The sequence below is a fragment of the Paramisgurnus dabryanus genome, chromosome 15 (assembly GCF_030506205.2).
Source record: "Paramisgurnus dabryanus chromosome 15, PD_genome_1.1, whole genome shotgun sequence".
Taxonomy (NCBI): Eukaryota; Metazoa; Chordata; class Actinopteri; order Cypriniformes; family Cobitidae; genus Paramisgurnus; species Paramisgurnus dabryanus.
In genome coordinates this window covers 10436765-10458647 of record NC_133351.1, presented here as the reverse complement: position 1 = coordinate 10458647, position 21883 = coordinate 10436765, and the positions used below count along the sequence as shown (strand labels likewise).

At 38.2% G+C, this 21883-nt stretch overlaps 1 protein-coding gene across 1 annotated transcript; it reads left to right on the top strand.

The window, feature by feature from the left end:
- The first annotated feature begins 3657 nt into the window (after positions 1-3657).
- On the top strand, positions 3658-20553 carry osbpl11 (oxysterol binding protein-like 11). Its single transcript, XM_065252048.1, has 13 exons — positions 3658-3950; positions 5337-5405; positions 5518-5693; positions 5898-5977; positions 6558-6740; positions 6830-7028; positions 10956-11098; positions 13587-13727; positions 13861-14314; positions 15558-15744; positions 16306-16488; positions 17270-17423; positions 18876-20553. The coding sequence occupies exons 1-13, from the start codon at positions 3871-3873 to the stop codon at positions 18957-18959; spliced, it is 2133 nt and encodes a 710-aa protein (XP_065108120.1). The 5' UTR covers positions 3658-3870; the 3' UTR covers positions 18960-20553.
- Positions 20554-21883: the final 1330 nt, after the last annotated feature.

Sequence of the window (21883 nt, the reverse complement as noted above, 5' to 3'; positions counted from 1 at the left end):
ATGACAATCGTTTCGCTAGATAAGACCCTTATGCCTGGTTTGGGATCGTTTAGAGTCCTTTGAGACTCCGTTGAAAAAAACTGTTAAGTGTTGAGTTAAGTATTAAATGTTGGGCTCCATTAAAGTCCATTAATATGAGAAAAATCCTGCAATGTTTTCCTCAAAAAACATAATTTCTTATCGACTGAACAAAGAAAGACATCAACATTTTGGATGACATGGTGGTGAGTAAATTATCTAGATTTTTCTTATAAGAAAATGGAAGTAAGTAATAGACTTTTGGGCCCCATTGCATATAAACGTTTTAAAACTTTTTCAATTCTTACAAATGGTTATTTAACAACACTCAAGTCTTGTTTAATTCTGATTCTCTATTTACCTTGTATGTGTTGCCAGGTTTGTGTTGTAAAGGGCTGTGCTAACAAGGGTTGCAACTTTTACATATTGTCTTCTAACAATTAGTTGTGAATATCTCAATTGCAGGAGATGAGCTGAAATATAGTTTTTTCATGAATTTAGAGTAAAACATTTAACATTATCGATTTGCTAACAAGGTGCCATTTAATTAGTATTGTTTCATAAAATTTTTGCCATTCAGTTCTGCACACCTTATAGAACACTTTGATTTTTGCTGTAGTGCATTTTGTTTAATTTATTTAGTATTTTTATTTATTTTATTTATTTAGGTGTTTTATTTATGTATCGAAATGGCACTGTTTCCGTTATCCATAATAATTGTAAAAGTGCAAATATTAGTTCTGAGTCTAAACATTTCTCAAAAACATTTTGACTGAGTCACTGTACATGTTATTGGGAAGCAAGTATTGATTGTTTTTCTGCAGGAGCAACAGGAACAAAAATATAGAAAACACTTTTTATATAGATAAATACTATGGGGCGGTTTCCCAGACAGGGCTTTCCCTAGTCCCAGACTAAAAGCTGACTTAATTTAAAAACACCTTGTACTGACATACTTACTGTAACATATATTAGTAACATTGTTTTGTCTCAAGATGCACACCAGCATTGTTTTGTAAGGTTTGTTTGTAAAAACTACTTCAATGTCTTAATATAAACCCAATTGTGGATTAATCTAAACCCTGTCCAGGAAACCGCCCCAATATCTTACATTTTTTAATTGAGTAAAAACGTAATAATCTGGGAACAAACTGAGACACAGTTTATATGACCATTTAGATATTTAGAAAAATAGATAGTTTAGGTATTAGAAGACTAGTAATAATTTATGTAATGTAATTCCCTATTTAATTTGTTCTTTTTATCTTTAAATAAAAGTGTGAGGATGCAGCTGTAACTAAATACCATAAATTTGACTATTAAACAGTTTTGGAATTGTAACATTTCTTTATTAGGTTAGAAAATGTTTTAATTTCAATTCAATTGCAGGTTACCTATTTTGACTGTGTTACAAAAACATGGCAGCTTTAGCGAACTTAAACTCAATTTTAGAGCCTTTTGGATATGACTGTAGCTATGTTTTCTGTTTTATATTATGATATAATTTTTTTAATATATGTACAATATTTTATTTCTTGAGTGTTACTTAAACACTATGTGACATATGAAGCAAATAGAATTTTAGTTTTCAGAGTGATTTCAAAATGTATACATAAGACGACGTGATCTGATTACAACAATGATTTTCCCCACCAAAAATGGTGCGATTTTGGTATGAATTGCTATTTACTTTGTTTATGTATTGTTTTTGTTATACTGAAATAATGATGAATTGGATGAGCTTTATCTTTGTAGAAGTTTATTGTTTTACTGAACAAATTTTGTACTCTCAATCAACCTCTAGTAAAATGCCTTTCTATTATGGGTATTTACACAAGAATACTGTAGTATCAGTTTTAACTGGGCAGATAAATATTTCAGACTTTTTTTAGAAGATTTCCTTTCTGGAATTTGAAGATAAATTGTTATTGTCATGTCCACACACTTAAAAAAGAGACAAACCCAAACCGTTGGGTTGTAATTTAACCTATGATGGGTTGTTTAAACCCATTGTTGGTTCAAATATAAACATCTTCTGGCTGGGTTCCTCCCTTTTTGCCCAAACGCTGGGTTGAAAATAACACGGCAGGTTTTTTTATAGAGAAAATTTCATTTAGTATTTTTATTTGTTATAAAGGATTAAAAGTCTTATAAAATAACTAATTTCTATTCAGATGTTTTTTAAATGATTGCTACACACAGTAGTAGTAATTTTGGTTTTATTAAAATGTGTTTAATTATTTACACTCTTAAAAATAAAGTTGCAACAAAAGGTTCTTCACAGCATTGGCCTGAAAGGACCATTTTTGGTTCCCCAAATAATCATTCATTCAAAAGTAAAAAATAAATAAATAATTTATTACATTTTTATAGTCTAACCAACCTTTTCCATTACAAGGAATCTTTAGTGAAACAGAAAAATTTTTCAGATGTTGAAAGTTTGTAAAGGAACCATACAGACAAAAATGGTTGTTCTATTGCATGGTGTAGAACCTTCATTTTAAGAGTGTATTTTGAGTTTATTCTTTCTCTGAATGTTGTATATTCTTAAGTTTAGTCTGAAAGTGATACATTTTATACATAGTATGAACATTTATTAAATAGCCAAATGCTAATTAACCATTTTACTTACAAAAAGTACAAATTTGCATTCAGCTACACAAAATGTGATGAGCATACAAAAGTATAAGATACAGAGACAGAAAAAACTGAAAATAGGGGAAGATAATGCCAAGCCATGAGACATGCAAGGCCAAAGACAAGTCTATGCAGAACTAACTAAGATCATACTACATCTCTCATTACTTGTTTTCTTTGTTTTGTATTGTATATTCACGACTGAAAGAAATGTTAACAATCAGTCATCTCCCTTTGAGTTATAAATTGAACTGTTAAATGTTTTTTTCCTGAATAAAAATAATTGTTTATGAGAACAAATACAGACATTTTTTTTCAGAATCAAGTTGAGAATCATTATTGCCATCTGTACTGGGTGCAATGAAATTCTTATTTTTTTCTTTGATGGGGTATACAGTTTATTTTACAACTCGCCCCAAATTTTCTTGATGGGGTTGAGTTGCGGACTTTGAGGAGGCCAGAAAAGGTAAATGCCCTACAGTACATCTCCTTATGATGGCTCTGTTCTGTGGTTTGTAGAGCATAATGATGTCTTCCAGCCTGACCAGCTAGTAAAAAGTCCAAAACCCCTCTAAAACCATCCGCTTATCCAGCTAAAACCAGCTTAGTCTTGTTTTAGCCATTCTTTTCATAGTGCAGTTCTTCCATTTATTTAATAAATTCGCTAAATGTGTAAAAATACAGTTTAATCGTGTTTAATATTTTTTTAAATCATGAATTACATTTGAACGTCAGTAGTGGTATTATCACATCTGACCAATCAGAAACAGCGGAACTAGCGCGAGGACTCTGCGCCTCCACACACTGGCCTCCACCCAGGACTTTTAATTTGAAGAGTAGATGATGTGGATTTTCGAAAGTAAAAAATATAATTAAAATGATAATATATATCTGAATAAACCACAGTAATCGTATTACCACGCGTTTAACAAAATAATTATAGCCAAAGTATTCGATTAAATAAATTCGTGTGGCTTAATACAATTTATTTTTTTAGCGCACCAGCTTGTCACATGATGCAGCTCAAGATGACTTCACGGTCTGTCATGGCTGCACGAGAGACATAAACATGCCAGAGGTTCTGTAATTCACAACATTAGACTACTGCGATGATTAAAACGGCGACTATAATAGATTATCTACATGTGTGTTTGACTGTATGAAATCAGCTGGTCAGTGTTTTGTACGACAGGTAAAACTGTTTTGTAGTTGATCATGCAGACCGAAGCTGTAGTGGAGCATCATAGCGGCTTACAGAGTTCCTGCAGGACGGGCTCCAAATCCTGGCAGTACAGGTACTGTAGACATTATATACTACTTTAATGTTATTATAACATCTGTGAGGTTTTTGCGTGTTTTATTTTACTTAAATCCCTTATATTTTCTTTCTATTTTACTTCACACACTTTCCAACAGAACCAGAGTAATTACTTTACCCGCCAACCTATGATTTCTGCCAAATTGCTGTCATTTACTTACCCTCATGTTGTTCAAAACAGCTATTATTTTCTTTCGACTGTAAAACACACATGTTAAGAAAATAATACAAACTCCAGTGGTTTTACTTAACATGCCATAATGGCCCACCCGCTATTAAAACCAAACCACGGAATTCCTTTATGTTTTGGCTTATTTTCCAGTAGGATTTATTAGTATGCTATTGATTCCGATCCACCTGGTATCATCCCACCAACACATTACCAGTAGAGACCCGGAGAAACAACTTGTTAGTCCACAATTCCAAGTATAACCATGAAATCCATTAGATTTTCTGTCATGTTACCTACTTCTTACAGTGTGTACAGGATATGTTAGGATGTTTTTTATTGGAAAAGCTGATAGACCAGAAGAAAGGAAATGCTTCAGGGTTGGAATGACATATGGGTGTGTGATTGACGATTGAAACTATTTCCTTTTAGATTTGCATAATGAAGCTTGATCTGTATTTGTCATACATTGCCATTCACACAATGCAATATACCAACAGAAAGGGCTAATTGTTTTTCTCTGGTCAGAATGACTATTCAGTGCATTTCTCACTCATTTTAACTTCTGTGTTTTATATTATAAATGCGTTCATTAAAAAACACCAATTATCCGATTCACGTTTTTACATTTCCCTTGGAGTGTAAGTGTGTATTAGTACATGTTAACGATATGCAAAACTAACCCTAAAGTAAACGATGACGCAAGTTATCGTGTCCAACTTAAATTTCTTTTCTTGGACTACAACGAACACACAGATTGTAGGCAACGGTTTACTTCCTGGGCCTGTTGACCTAGACAAGACCGAAATTATCATAATTTCTCCCGCTTCGGCCTGTAAGTTAACTCCTAAAGTTATGCATTGTATTGTGCGCGAATCTTTCAAACATGGTAAGGAGCGTCACATTTCCGGCTGACGTTTTAGGAAGAACGAAATCTGGAGCTACAAAAATTTATGGTATGTGAAAAATAGTACCAAATACAAAAAAATAACGTTGTTTTTATCAATGAAATAGGTGCTCTTTAACAAAAGTTCAGTACAATAATAATAGTGGTCCCGGATCCGGCTCAGCAGTATCTATAACACATCACTATCCCAGTAACCTGTGAAAAATATTTATGATAGTCATTTTAGTGATCTGTCGTTTTGTTATAGTTTGCAAAATAAATACAACTTTTATTTTCCATTACTTAAGTGATCTGATGGAAAAAGTGGATGGATATTTGATGAAGTACACCAATCTTGTGACTGGATGGCAGTATCGGTGAGTAAACATCTTATAAAGTGGATCATGTGCATATTCAGATTGCTTACAGTATATGTTTTATATTAACTTTCTCCCCTTTATACCAAACCAAAATATTTTCCTATTGTAGATATTTCGTTCTCAACAATGAGGCAGGGCTGCTTGAATACTTTGTGAATGAGCAGTCCAAGAATCAGAAACCACGGGGCTCACTGCCGCTAGCCGGTGCTGTGATTTCACCGAGCGATGAAGACTCGCACACCTTCACTGTCAATGCCATCAGCGGAGAGCAATACAAACTCAGAGGTTACCGCATGTCTTACTTCCTGAATAGATTTATATATAAAAGTATAAATGACACCTTGTACTGTCTAAACCAGACCACAAGCTATTTGTTAAAAGTAACCTCCTACTAATATAAGTTTAGGTATCAGATCTAAAATAATAGCCTGATACTTCTCATAATGTAAGGCTATTATCCTGAAAAGTTGTTTTATGTTTGTTTTTCAGCCTCGGATGCAAAGGAGCGCCAACACTGGGTCAGCCGGCTGCAGGTCTGTGCCCAGCACCATACAGAGGAGATGGGCAAGGTGAGGCTTACAGCCAGTAACAAGATCTAATACAGTCTCTGACAATCTATTAATTCATAATGATGCTTAAAGGCAACATTTCACAAGACTTTTTTAGGATGTCAAATAAATCTTTTGTGTCCCCAGAGTATGCATGCTCAAAATACTATATAGATAATTTATTAATATATGTTAAACTTGCCACTTTGTAGGTGTGAGCAAAAATGTGCCGTTTTTGGGCGTGTCCTTTTAAATGCACTAAATGGCAGTGTCATGGTTGGATAGTGCGGATTAAGGGGTGGTATTATCCCCTTCTGACATCACAAGGGGAGCCAAATTTCAATGAGCTATTTTTTCACATGCTTGCAGAGAATAGTTTACCAAAACTTAGTTACTGGGTTGTTCTTTTTCACATTTTCTAGGTTGATACAAGCACCGGGGACCCATTTATAGCACTTAAAGATGGAAAAAGTCATATTTTCATGATGTGTTCCCTTTAAAGAAATCATTGATTTCCTTTCTTCCATGAAATACACAAGTAGATATGTCCATTTTTTGGGTCAGCTTTCACTTTATACATTTATTGCCTGTAATCCCACAGACAAATCCCCCTCTGCAGACTCGTAGCGTCTCCATGATGTCTCAGGGCAGCTCTCCAGGATCTCAGCACAAGGTCAGCCAGAACACAAACTCTATGTTGGGTTTGTCCCAGCTACAGCGCAGTTCGTCTCTGTATTCAAACCGGAAGTCCACGCTACCTGATCACCTAATGGAAGCCAGAGAGGTGAGACTAGGTCACTTTAACTGCCTATTCTTTATGTTTTGACAAAGGCAAATCATCTGTTTGAAATGGCTGTTTATGTCTTGTTTCAGATGATGAATCAGGTCCAGGGCCAGCACAGAGACCTGATCCAGAGCATTGAGGGTCTGCCGCCCTCCCAGGGTCCGTCTCCATTGGACCAAGACCTGTTGCTGTTGAAAGCCACATCATTGGCCACCATGACCTGCCTCAGTGACTGCCTGCAAATTCTCCATCTCCAGCAAATGGCTCGCCAGAAATTTCCTCTTGGTGGTGAGGGATTGTATTTGTCTGTGTTGATCTGTGTTTTAACTGTAATGAGTTTAATATTCTACATTCGCCAAACCTTTTGCTTGCTACCTTATTTCTTGTCGGGATCACCACATCAGAAGTTCATCATACTGATCTTTTGGAACAGTTTGTGCTGTACCGTACATTTTAAAGTGGATTGTTTTGTGCTTTCACAGTGTACTAAATGATTTACAAAAGCTGTTGTTGAAGGATGGGATGGCGCCAACTATGTTAGTGCAGAGTCAGCCAAGCCGATGCCTGCGTTTAAGCACAGCAAAGGGCGGCTCTTCATTTATCATGCAACAAGAGTATTTATAAAGATGTCTTAAAGGCGAAGCAGGCAAAAAAAGTGGTCAGATAAAGGGTGAAAAAATAAATTACGACTTTTGTGTCATTGTATGCAGAGAAAAACAGTATACAGAATAGGGCTGTGTATCAGCAACAATCTTGCGATACGATACGCATCACAGTACAGATGATGCGATGCACTTGATGCGATACATTGCTGTGCTGTAAAGCAAGACAGTATATTGGTGTATTTCCTTTTTTAGGAATAGGATAGGATATCATTTTAGGAAAGCTGTCATTGAGAACACACCACCATATGCAAACATTAGCAAAAAAAATTGTGGCACGCCCTTATGGTAGTTTTTCCTGTCACTGTTTAAGTTCAGAGATAAGAGGAATACTATCTAGTGGTCAGGATGTAAACTCCAAATGAAATAACTGCCATGAATCATCTTTATTGTAAAACTATCGATATTGCATTTCCGATATCACAATACTCGCATGTATCTGTATTTTCTAAAACCCCTAATACAGATTTGGTTTCTGTTCATTCAGGTCATTTTAAAGCAGGACATTTTTAATACAAAACGTATGTCAGTTTTTCCCTGTTTTACTCTTATAACCATAGACCTGTACAGTAGGCCTTGACGTATTGTTTGGCTCATGCACCTGCAGTCCTTCGATATTAAATAAAAGCAATGCTCTGCCAGTAAACCAGATTATAAGGTTATTTATAGGCACTGCCTCCATCACAGGAGATATGGACTGATGCTGATCCTGTGTTTTTGCTTTTATTAGAGCTTCTTTTACTCGCTGCTTTACTCCTCCACTTAGGTCCACTGTGTAGATTTTTAGCGACATCTAGTGGTGAGATTGTGAACTGCAACCAACGGTTCTGTCCACAGCTCACCCCTCCCTTTCGAAACGCATAGTGAAGCCACGGTAACTGCCACAGTACAAACACATCATCGTCTGAGACAACATAGTGACAAAATGTGGTGTATAGATCAGTATTTCCGTTTAGGGTTACTGTAAAAACATGGCGGCACGAAATGGCGACTTCCATGTGCGAAAGGGGACCCACGGTGTTTGTAGATAAAAATGTCTCATTTTAAGGTAATAAAATAATACAGTTCATTTTGTGAGGTCTTTATACCGCACTGATAATATAGTTATGTATATTATATTGCATTTTTGTCCAGAGATCCTTCTTACTGTGTGTTCACACCAGACGCGGAAGATGTGGCAAAAACGCACTATTCGCACGTAATTGGACGCTTCAACATTTTGAGTTTACTCGCTTCATGTGCGCGTGAAATTTTAGTCAATTGAGACATTCATGTGTAAATTCGCGTCATGGGAGGGGCTTCTGCCAGGCCGGCAGATCCGAGCTTTCACCCACTCCTTTATAAGCAAATGTTCAAAAAGGCACTATGTTTGCTAATCGGCTGCAGATTTGAATATTTTACATATATATTCTCACCTAATCTAATCTTAAATTTACACTTTGTGTGTCTATAATATTGAGAAACGGTTATTCCGTCTATTGAGTTATTAGAACATTGCTAAAATATATAGCTCAAATTGAGTAAATTTACCTTTGAACTCCTCGCTTACTTTCTTTTAAACAAGATCCTTTTAATTATTGTAAAAGTACAAAGATGTCTGTATAGCAATGACGATTGTCCTGCATTGTTGTTTTGTATTTCCGCTCGCTTCCTGTAATCACGTCACTACTAGAGCAAGCTCCTGATTGGTTAGCGCGGTGTGAAAACCTGCCAAAGGATTTTTCACATCACGCGGCAACACTCGAAATTCTCAATTCGCGCCACGCCGTTCGTGCTTACAAAGCCGCAGGATGCCTATTCATGTCTTTGTGTTGACTTAACATGTAAATCACTCGCTTCTTCTGCGTCTGGTGTGAACGCACCATAAAAGTTACGCAGTGCACCTTTGAAAACAATTCATTTCGAAGTTGGCAGTGTTTGTTGATTTGTTTGCTAATTGTTGAAGTGGTCAAAAAGGGCTTTATTTTTTATACTAAGGTTTACATGAAATTCATGATTGTTCACTAAACCAGTGGTTCTCAAACTTTTTCAGCATGCGGCCCCCCTTGTGTACGATGCATTCCTTCGCGGCCCCCCAGAGAAAATGTATGAAAAAAAAAACAGTTCTCAAACTTAACATTTTAATTAAACATTAAATTATACAAAGAAGTGCTGTTGGTTAGTAGCCTTATTTTTTTATTACACAAAATTCATGATAAATTCATGTATTTTATAAAATGTCATAAAACTGGGGCCTCCCTGGCACCATCTCGCGGCCCCCCTGGGGCCCGGCCCCCAGTTTGAGAACCACTGCACTAAACAATCCACACAAGAATGTACAGCTCAGACTTAAGATCATACTGAACTGATAAGCGACCTGGTTAAAAATAAACTTCTGCTGCAGGTTTTTAATATTGAGCTCCTTCAGAAAGACATGCAAAAGGTGTTTCATTAATGCACTTGGAGGCCACTTTTGTCAAAAGTGTATATCAGTCAACGCATTCCCTGGGAATCAAACCCAAGGTCGTGGCATTGCTAGAATCATGCTCTACCAGTCGAGTTTCCAAAAAACACAATATTTCTGTCATTTAGTAATGATTGTAAACACAGTACGTAAAGTATCATTACCTTCACATCTCTATCGCTATATGTGCGATAGAAATGCAATTCAAAAATAAATAATGATCTCTTTTAGAGATCAAGAGAAACTCTGCTTCTCCAATACGCTATCAGATGGTTATTGAATACCTAAAATCACATTTTCGCTGTGACTCATTGGACTTTACAGTATGTGCAATCCAGGCCAATGCGATAAGATCAAAATACCCAACATGATAAGCCTTACTGCTCACGTCTTGTGGTCAATGTGCACCAAATAACTAATGTCAGGAAATGCCAGCTCATTTCCCATTTCATATGAAAGAAATACGGCAGTTGTTTATGATGGCACATACTGTAATCTCAGGTCATGTTTGTACCTGTAGAATTTATGACCTGAGCCCCTGCTTAGAGAGTGGAATATTGTTTTATAATTAATGAGCAACTGTATCCGCTACCGATAAACTTCTGCAGGTAACCGGACCCTTGCTGGCGTCAGCCAAGCGCGGTACTTGACAGACTTCCCAAGTTGTGTTGCCATACCCCTGTCAATTCCTAGAGGAATACATCTGTAAGATTTACAAATGTTTTGCCAAACATTGCTTTTGCAAAACTTGAACAATATTTAACTTGATTCAGCAAAGGCTAGCCTGGAAGCCTACATATCTTATGATGGTCTCTCCTTGAAAAAACACAAACATCCTAAACTTCTCTAGGACCTCAAGTAGTCCAAATGCAACCTGTCAACTTTCTGAACTTTCTAATTACATGAACACGAGCAGACAAGTCTCTGCACCAATAAACAAACAAGTTACCTATGGGCCGGGCTCCTGTGAGACCCTGTGTTCAGGTTTCCATTCAGAGCTCTGTGTCAGTTGATTCCTGTGGTGTTAGAGGTTGCTGTTGGCTTGTGGTCGCCTTAGTGGTGTGGCCAGCGATATGAGCGCCTCTGAGCCGGGTTTTGTCTCTCCGCTAGGCCCCGCCATCGAGTGGCTGGAACCAAAACTTCCAGACATCCTAAAGAATGGAGGAACATTACCCAGCCTCACCAAAGACGATGGAAAAACAGAAGGAGCGGTTCTGGATCATTTGGAAATGGACTCTTGCGATATTGTCGGGGTAAGATATGCCATTTAAACTTTTGCATCTAAATGCAGACAGTGTTTGCAATGTATTTAGTTAGTTTTTCTATTTTTAGAATTTTACTCCGATTGCAAATGAATTCTAGAATAAGTGGTGGGCAGTTTTGATTGGTCTGGTCAAATTGGTCTGGCTCTAAGAGGTGTTTAAACATGAAAGCCATATTTAAAAATGTATGAATGTCATTGAATAAACCCAGTGACATCTTCACACACATTATGCAGTAGATTTAGACTAAACTAGCATTACCTTTGTTAGCAATTATTTCATTACTTATAACCAATTGGCTGCACGGATCACACAGGTGTGCTAGCAGAGTAACCACAAGTGAACTAGTTGTAAATCAGCAGTATTACTGAACATAACTTAAAAAATATTTATGATTTATCAAACGCTATCTAGTGTTTACACTTTACAAATGCCTTACTTACAGTTTCATCTGGGATAGAAATAATAACATTTACTGGTATTTTAACATAAAAATAAAAATCAACTTTATTTTTAAGCAAAACCTTTTTGTTAATTGATTTGCTTGAAAAGTGTGCTTGTGCTAAATGCCACTTGGTTTAAATTTTGCTATCTAAAGCCCCATTCACACAAAAAAAGTCCCATTTGATTCTGGAATTGTTCCCATAAAGGGCATCTACTAACATTTGTAACATTTACAGAACATGTCCTGTGTGAACAAAAGAAACAGTCAGAAACAGTGCTGTAGGGGTTTGTCGTAGTGTTATTGCAACAAGAGTTTATCCTTCAGCTCTTTGACACAGGGTTTTTAAATGCAGATCAACATTCATGATGAGTGTGCGTCAGTTGCAAATAACCCAATGCGGCAAGACATAAGTGGAGCCCATTTGAGAGGGAGGTCTTTTTGCAGAACAAAAAGAGGCGTTTCCCAATTTTGGGGCGTTTTCAAACTGAAATAGGTGTTAATGCTGCGTTTACACCAGCCGCGTTTGAGGCGTCAAAATCGCGCCTAGTTTGTTTTAATGCATTTTACTTTGCTCTAGATGCACAGAAAAAGCAAGCATTTGACCAGGTTGCCCAATATCCTCACTGACACAAGCGAGGTCCTTTTTATTCCTGTCTCTATAGAATAAGAACTTGTGTCATATAGCTCTGGGTGACTGCTCACGGACATGTTGAATGAGTGAATCTGGGCTGCCGCCACAGCAGCAAGCAGGCTCCTGATTGGTTAATGCGGCGCGAAAATCCGCCAAAGTTCAAATTTTCAACTCGGGCGTAAGCCGCAAATTCGTGTTAAACGCAAAATGCACAAAAAGCACCATTCGCGTGAACCGCGGCAGATGCTCAATTTGCGCCATTCATGCGAATTAGACGCATCAAGCGTGAGTGATTTCACTGTTAAGTCATAGTGAAGGCGTGTTGACGCGCGTCTGGAGGTCTAGCGTCGCGAGACCTCCAGACGCGCGTTAATGCGTCTTCACATTGACTTAACATTGAAATCACTCGTGCTTGATGCGTCTACCGCGGCTGGTGTAAACGCAGCATAAACGTAATGATGTATGGCTTTTCAGGGCTTCCGTACTTTTTTGATTGGATGGTTAAAACGCCTAATCCCAGTTTGAAAATGCCATAAAATTGGGAAAGCACCCCTAGTAGTGACAGCAGCGACAATCCACCTGTCACTCAAGTGGACAGGCCTTTAATTATGCAGAACTTTAAGGCTTAATATAATTCAAATTGATGAGTATCAAAAGATTTACCCTGTCACAGCTGTGATGAAGTGCAAAATTAGCTATATAGACCAAGAATTGCAGTTCAACTCACTTCCGTATTGGCTTCATGAGAGAGACCGGAAGGTTTCTCCTTGGCATCTTTAGAAGTTGTGTGTGAATACACGCACTGATTCAAGAAAATCATTGAAAATCAGTGTGAATGAACAAAAATCAAACGATCCCCAGACAAATCCCAGACAGATTTTTCATGTATTTTCTGTAATTGTGTCTGAAAAGGGCTAAATGCAATGATATTCAGTCAATTTTAAGTATAGACTAAATGCCTAGAAACGTTGGGCGTGGCACTCAGTGTTAGTTGTCAAGTGTTAAATGGAATCACTTAGTCTTGCAAGATTTTGTTCATAACAATAATTAGAAATGCTAAAGAAAGTTGTGTTAACCAATGTTGTCATTTTGGAAACGTCTCTTAGGATCTAGTCTACATGTCTCAGAGTAATCTTTCACTTCAGTTGCCTTGATGTAAACAACACTTAAGCCTACCTGACTGACAAGAATCCCTATTAACCTGAGTAAACTTAAGTTTAATAAGTTATTATATATCCCAACATTGTTTTACATCGCTGAATAGTAGCATAGTGTCCACTATTTTAGAAAGCATAGTTATTCTTAGTATAGCATAGTTATTTAAGCAGTCCATTTGTACAGTAGATTTGTTTTTAATAACAGGTTAAGTAGGATGTAATGATTCAGTTTGTTGGGTGCCTCAGGAGCCGGAGGAGATTGATTTCTCACAGGAGGTGGATGACTCCTCTCTGGATGAAGAGGAAGAGCTGGGTGCTGTCGAAGAGGAGCGCAGTGTCATTCTGCACCTCCTCTCTCAGCTCAAACTGGGAATGGACCTCACCAGGGTATATCAGCTCCATCTCATTAATGGCTCTTTAGTTTCAGTCTTTCTCAAACCTCCCGTTAGCCGTTACATCTATAATTAAAATCATTCATGCAAAAAAAACATGTAATGTGGTGTTCCTCTTGCTTGCATAGGTGGTGCTCCCTACCTTCATATTAGAAAAGCGGTCTCTTCTGGAGATGTACGCAGACTTCATGTCACACCCGGACCTTTTCGTGGCCATCACCGATGGTCCCAGCCCGATGGAGCGCATGGTCCGATTTGTGGAATATTACCTCACTTCTTTCCACGAAGGTCGCAAAGGTGCCATTGCCAAGAAGCCCTACAACCCCATCATAGGAGAAACTTTCCACTGCTCTTGGAGAGTACCCAAAGCGACGGCATCACCTACAGGGGTCTCGAAAGAGGGGACTTCATGCACTTCGGACTGCTACGAGGTCCGCTTTGTGGCTGAGCAGGTTTCCCATCATCCACCCGTGTCGGGCTTCTATGCAGAATGCCAGGAGAGGCAGATGTGTGTCAACACGCATGTGTGGACCAAGAGCAAGTTTATGGGCATGTCCATTGGTGTCTCCATGATTGGAGAAGGTAATGCCTACCTCACGGTCAGTTTCTACGAATTTCAAATTGTTTGTTGGATGTTTTAGATTTCCAAAGATTTAGCAAATAGTTTTTCTGTGCTATTTTTAACATAAAATTTTTTCACCCAAACCTGAAATTAGTACATAATTTAATGCCATTCTAAGAGTACAGTATATGACTTCCTTTCTTAACACCTTTAGACCCTGTATCCACTGGAATGGACATCACATGTTTTGTGGTTCAAACCAATAAACCAATTAACCAATCAATTCAAAATAAGGCACACTGATTAAACACCTGAAAATCAGAAGGGGGTTAAGCAGTATAACAAAGTATTTTTAAGGAAGTCGCATCACTGCGCTGCCATGTTTGCAACGCCGAAGCAAGACCAGTCAGATACTAAGCATGCACAAAGTCCCTCCCCCAGAGGATGTCATAACGGTTGACGATTGGCTTTTTTATTGTAAGGCGGGACTAGGGCAGCCATATTGACCATTGTGATTTCCCCATTCATAGCAATAGCAGTAACACATCTTTGGTAAAATATCTTTGCGTATAAAGGGGGTCGCACACCCGACCGCAGCTCATCTCAGAACCACGCAGCTCAGAGCCACGCCGTTCTAAAAAAAACCTAACATATTGTTTTTTATGAGTGTACGCACACCGGCGCACCAGCTACGACTCAGGAAGTTGCTTAAATCCCTCTCGCGCCACAGAGCGCCACTCACATATTTTAACATTAAATAACATCATATTTGTCTCAAATCATAAACGATTAACATTGGCTGCTAACGTATATTTTGCATTTTGAAGTAGACGCTATCTGACTAAGCTCGCGCTATTTAATGTGCACTTCCGGTGTACGATACCTCCGAGTTGTCCTAGACGCGACGCGGCACTGGGCGGCGCTGAGCTGCGTGTCCGCTGTGCGACCCCCTTAGCACTTAATCCTAGGTCTTCCTCGTTTTGTAATGCATTAAATGCCTATCCATCATCAAAAGGTAATCCATACCACATAATAAGTGTCTTCTGAAGTGAATTGAAATCTATGTGAGTGTAAACAATTTATATTTTGAGTGTATTTATTAGTGACTGGGTTTGAATTTAAACACATGTAGAAGATTGAAAACACAACACTTCTTTAAGCGTTTTTTTTACCACAACCCAATCATAACACACCTTGCTATTATTTCTGGATCTGGACCCATTCAGTTTTTGATTATTGGTGATAAACGTTTTGTGCCTTCAGGTAACCTGCACCTGTTGGAGCATGGTGAAGAATACACCTTCAGTTTGCCCTCTGCATATGCCCGCTCTATCCTCACTGTGCCCTGGGTGGAACTGGGAGGAAAGGTCAATGTCAACTGCGCCAAGACAGGCTACTCTGCAGTCATCACCTTTCAGACAAAACCCTTCTATGGGGGCAAGCTGCACAGGTCAGGAGCGTGCTGGATTACATTACGTGACTCCATTTATCCCTTCTGTTAGACCAGGGTTCTCCAACCCTGCTCCTCATGAGCTACCGTCCTGCAGATTTTAGCTGCAACCCAAATCAAACACAGGTGAACCAACTAATCAAGGTGTACAGGGTTGCTTGATAATTACAGACAGGTGTGTTGGAGCTGGGTTGGACCTGAAGTCTGCAGGATGGTAGCTCACCAGAGCAGGGTTTGAGAAACTTGTGTTCGACAGTATTGAGGTTATAAAAATTGTAAATTTGTATACCAGCCAAGAAGAACTACAAACTAATTGTATTAGTTTTGATGAATTTTACAACAATATTTTGTGAAATAGTTTACCAGGTCTCCACTCCTCGCTGATTCTTAACATTATTAAATTTGCTGCTGTGCCTTTAAGACTTGCACTAAAGATATGAAATGAGATCATTTACTTTGCTGCGCTTATTAGAGACAGCACTACAGGTTTTATTTCTTGTGTTATATGTCCATAAAATCAAGGCAGTGGACTGTAACAAAGATCTGTGGTGTGTTCCTCAGAGTGAATGCAGAGGTCAAACACAACCCCACCAATTCGGTGGTGTGTCGCGTGCAGGGCGAGTGGAACGGCACACTGGAGTTTGCCTACACAAGCGGGGAGACCCGTGTCACAGATGTTACCAATCTTCCTGTCACCAGAAAAAGAGTACGCCCCAATGAGCTTCAGGGACCCTATGAATCCAGGTAACACCAAACCTGTCGGATGAAACTTATCTTAAACGAAGTTGCATTTCATTTTTGTTACATTGTAATGATGTGTTACTGTTTAATTTTTCAACAGAAGAATGACATTTAATAAAGTAACATCTTAAATGAACTGATATTTTCATGATATGTAACCGTTTTATGAAAAAAGGCATTTGAGGCCGTATAGTATTCACTATTGTGCGATGATAACCTGCCTTTTTTTTAAATACTGTAGCACAGCCTCTCATGCTCTATTTCTTTAATATTTGCATGTGTTACCCTGAACCCCAAAACCAGTCATAAGATTAAATATTTTTAAATTGAGATTTATACATCATATGAAAGCTGGGCAAATAACATTTATCTGAAAATCTGGAATCTGAGGGTGCCAAAAAAATCAAAATTTTGAGATAATCGTCAACACATATATTACTTATGATAAATACATATAAAAATGTTATATATATATATATATGTTAGGACATTTCCAAAATATTTTCATGGAAGATGATCTTTACTAAACATTTAATAAATTATTTTTGGCATAAAAAGTTATTATTTTCACCCATACGGTGGATTGTTGCTACAAATATACTTGTGCTACTTACTGGGTCACATATGTGTTTAAAATGACATGAGTTTTGATTTTGGGGTAAACTATTCCTAAAGGTCAGCTTCATAATTTTAGAACCATCTGGTTATTTGTGCATTGCCATGCCATGTTTACTGAAAACATATTGACACTAATGCTCTGTCTTAATCTTGTGACTGTCTGCAGGCGGTTGTGGCAACATGTGACAGAGTCACTAAAAGAAAGAGACATGGAGAAAGCCACAGAACACAAGCACTTCCTGGAGGAAAGGCAAAGAAAAGAGGAGAGACATCGTGCAGAGACACAGACACCGTGGAGGACCAAATATTTTGAAAGCAAAGTAAGAACAAAATAGTTTTCATCTTCACCCTTTTATTTTCTCCATAATATTATAGTAGGACATATTAAAGGCACATATTATGCAAAATCCATTTTGGATATAAATGTGTGCTGGCAGTGTATGAACACAGCAAGCCTACAATAAAAAAAATCCACCCTCTCCTTGTTTATTAATCCCTATTAGGGGGCGTGCACACAAAGGCATTTACGTCAGTGTATGTTTTCAATTGTTTCCAATGGAAGCCGCATGCTTTTTAAAAACGGCAGCAGCTGGCAGGTTTTGTCCGTGCTGAGGGCCGGCACTCTGTGGTTTTTCAGCGCTGGGCACCACAAATGGACACCGAAAATGGGTGAAATGGGTGAAACGCTCAGCTCGTCAATGTCTCTTTTCACTCGGCATCCAATTGCAGTGGAGGAGGGGCAGGACAAATATCACAACAACCAACCGGCACCTCGTTCAACGACTGATAAACTAAGCAGAAGTATCATAGCAACCAAAGCGCTCAGCTGAAAAAAGCTGGCAAGTGCCTATAGTTGGCATCCGCCTGGCGTTTCAGACACTTTGGTGTACACGTACCTTAAATCATTAGACATGCTGTTTTGATTCTCTTGTTAATGTGATGTCACACAAACAAAGCCCTGCCCACGGCCGCTGACTGACTGGCTAATTTTACCCAAAAGCTTTTCTAAATGTATTTGTTGACACATTTTAGCGCTAATGTGGCTAAAGATACTATTGTCTTAGACTTAAAGACATTGTGTACTAAGTCCGACGTAAAATTAAAAGTTGCTAGTTTCTAGGTCGATATGAAAGTTACCAACGGGACTTTTTCAGCGCTGCGTAATTTCTTTGCACCTGCTGCAGCCATGGTAAAGCAGCAAATTTCTTGATTATTATGCCGGGATGAGAGTATAGTTCCTAGCCATATCAGCCTAGAAAATTGCAACTTTTAATTTTACGTCGGTCTTAGTACACAATATAACTTCAGAAGAGTCAGGTTTTAAATAGGAAAAATAACATAACTCTTTGGTTATTTTTGAGCGCTATGCTAATGGTCTTATCAGATTCAATGGATTGTGCTAAACTATGCTAAAAGTGGAACAGCCAGACCCGGAGATCTGCTGAATGGATTTCAAAATGATAAAAATCAAATGTTTAACTCTAGAGGAGCTAAAATGAGCCTATTTTCAAAAAAAGTGCCGTTTCCCTTTTTAGGTACACGCATAAACAACTCCCACCCAAATAAGGGTATTTTTTGCATGCTATATAACAAATGATCAGTGAAGTATTTTAAGCTGAAACGTCAAACTTCACACATTGTAGGGTTGCCTTAACATTTTGGCTAATTTAACCAATTTCTTTAACTTATAAAAACCCAACACTGTTTGTAAAATGGCCTGCGGACATCATTTTAACACTAAACATCAAATTTTTGTTTTTGCCTCTTGTCAGGGTGATGGCTGGGTGTATCACCAATCGCTGTGGAAAACGGCAGCTCGAAGCTCTTCCCCGGTTCTCCCTCAGCCCAACCCGTGACCTCTGACCTTCCCAAAGCTGAACCCGAGCACTTCACAGCCTTCTGCTGTAACAAACCTCTGGTCCAGCTTCCCACTGTCACAAACATAAGCTCTCCTTTGTATAATCCCTAAAGATTAACTTCAATTCGAGTGTTTGTGGACTGCAAGTGTGCACTCTGATGTTCATATTTTGCTTCCCTTGATGGTAAGGTTTTGTAGTACACAATGAATGATTTATCCAATCGGCAAACAGATATTATTTGTTGATGTTGCCTTAACAAGTATCGTATGTAATGAGGGCCAAGTGAGTGATGTTTCTTAATGTGGGATTGTGTTTGAGGTTTATTCATGAACTTCTTAATCTAACCCTACTGTGGCATACTGTATTTGACCACGGTAAAGTCAAGGTTTTCGGATTATTTTAATATCTTATGTGACTTATACATGATTTATAAATATATCACATGAAATGCAGGAGGATGAAGTCCGAAAGGACAGACATTTGCGAGACCGATGCATCAACAGTGTTGCTGGAGAAGGATTTATTTTTTTGTATTATGCTGTCGTTTTATCTCTCTGTTCACGGTGGTGAAAGAAGTTTGCAGACACTATACATGTATCTGTTGATATCTGGGCTGACATCAGTTAAGTGCTCAGGTAGAGGCCTGCTTGCTCTGCTTGATGTTCAAAGAACAATCTGCTTCAGTTGCTGATAAATGTTTTTATGCTTTCGTACAGCATCTTAACAGTTAAAACCATAGAAAAGGACCAGCCTCATCTTCTTGTCAATGTCTTTGTGTATACATGCAAACTATCAGACAGTATTATTGAAAGTTAACTCAAACATTACACCAAACAAAGACAACACAGATTCTTCCTCGATGGAAATGTTGATCTTTAAAGAGAAAGTTCACCCCAAAACTGAAATTGTCATTCATTCACCCGTACCGACCCTGAATTTTTTCCCTTTATTTTGTGAAACAACAAACAGCTCTTATCTATACAATCTCTTATCTCTTTTTATGTTTAATGAAAGAAATCAATATAGGAAATGACATAGGGGTAAACAATGACATAATTTTCATTTTTGGGTGAACAGCTCTGTATATTGAAGATTCTTCAAGTTTTTGAAGATTAGCTGGTCCAGTCCATGAGATAAGATCATGAAAAACCTTTTTGTTTTGCAGGTGTAGGAAAATTCTGATGATGATTGACTTTTGGTTTAATCACTTAATTTGCCGGTTTTCGGTTGGTTGGAGTGTAACCCAACACGCACTGATTAGAGTTTTACATGTTTCGTATAAAGTCTCATTGATCATGGTGAGATACTTGTGGTGCCTTATTGGTGTTAGTCTTCCTCACGTTCCACTAATCACCTGTCAGATTTCTTATTAAAACGTAGTACAAGTGAAGCTACAGCTGTTGTTCACATGATCACATCCTCTTTTATTATATGTCAGCAAAATACACAGGTCCCATCTGCTGTGCTTTCCACTTTCAAGTTATTTTGCTGAGCCATCAGCTGCACTGATGTTTTAAATACACTCCTTGTAGCCTCAGATTGAAAAAATATGATTGAAAAAATAAAATTGTTAATATATGGAGGATTTCAACTATTGGTGTACTTGACTGGTTTCTTGTTGTTCGGGTCATTCCTGCTATGCAGTACATTTTTGTACACCTGTCAAACATGTGACAGTTTTAAAATATGAAAATAATATTAGGTGGTTTAAACAAAGTACAATAAGGTAATTTTAACTAGTAAGTGACAAGCTAAAATGCAAATTAAAGCCCTGAATGCATGTCAAAAATGGGATGTATGTTCATCAAATACCTCCATTTAAAATCTACTTAATCCCAGCCTCAAAAAAATACTGGTTTGTTGGCAGAATCTGCCACGTCGATATTTCGTCAAAGTGCATAAAAGACTAATCGTGGATCACAGGTTGTGGCTACAAGGGATACAGCTACTGCCATAATCTTGTGAAATGTCGCAGAATGAGTGCGGTTTCTTTAATCCGACCCCCAAACTTAAACCTTAACCCAACATTTGATGGGATTTATGCTGTAGCTGTATCCTATCTAGCCAGAAACGCTGTTTTTATCCTAATCCTACCCCCAAACCTGAACCTAAACCCAACATTTGATGGGATTTATGCTATAGCTGTATCCTATCTAGCCAGAAACGCTGTTTTTATCCTAATCCGACCCCCAAACCTGAACCTAAACCCAACATTTGATGGGATTTATGCTGTAGCTGGATCCCATCTAGCCCGAACCGCTGTTTTTCCATCCTAATCTTACCCCCAAACCTAACCCTAAACCCAACATTTGATGGATTTATGCTATAGCTGTATCCTATCTAGTCAGAACTGCTGTTTTTCATCCTAATCTGACCCCTAAAACTAACCCTAAACCCAACATTTGATGGGATTTATGCTATAGCTGTATCCTATCTAGCCAGAGCCACAGTTTTTCATCCTAATCCGACCCCCAAACCTAACCCTAAACCCAACATTTGATTGGATTTATGCGGTAGCTGTATCCTATCCAGCCAGAACTGCTGTTTTTCATCCTAATCTTACCCCAAAACCTAACCCTAAACCCAACATTTGATTGGATTTATGCGGTAGCTGTATACTATCCAGCCAGAACTGCTGTTTTTCATCCTAATCTTACCCCAAAACCTAACCCTAAACCCAACATTTGATGGGATTTATGCTGTAGCTGTATCCCATCTAGCCCGAACCGCTGTTTTTCATCCTAATCTTACCCCAAAACCTAACCCTAAACCCAACATTTGATGGATTTATGCTGTAGCTGTATCCTATCCAGCCAGAACTGCTGTTTTTCATCCTAATCTTACCCCAAAACCTGACCCTAAACCCAACATTTGATGGGATTTATGCTGTAGCTGTATCCCATCTAGCCCGAACCGCTGTT

Coding starts and splice junctions, on each gene's coding strand:
- osbpl11 (XM_065252048.1), top strand. CDS start 3,871: ATGCAGACCGAAGCTGTAGTGGAGCATCATAGCGGCTTACAGAGTTCC. Junction 15,745..16,305: donor TATGGGGGCAAGCTGCACAG/GTCAGGAGCGTG, acceptor TGTGTTCCTCAG/AGTGAATGCAGAGGTCAAAC. Junction 16,489..17,269: donor CAGGGACCCTATGAATCCAG/GTAACACCAAAC, acceptor GACTGTCTGCAG/GCGGTTGTGGCAACATGTGA.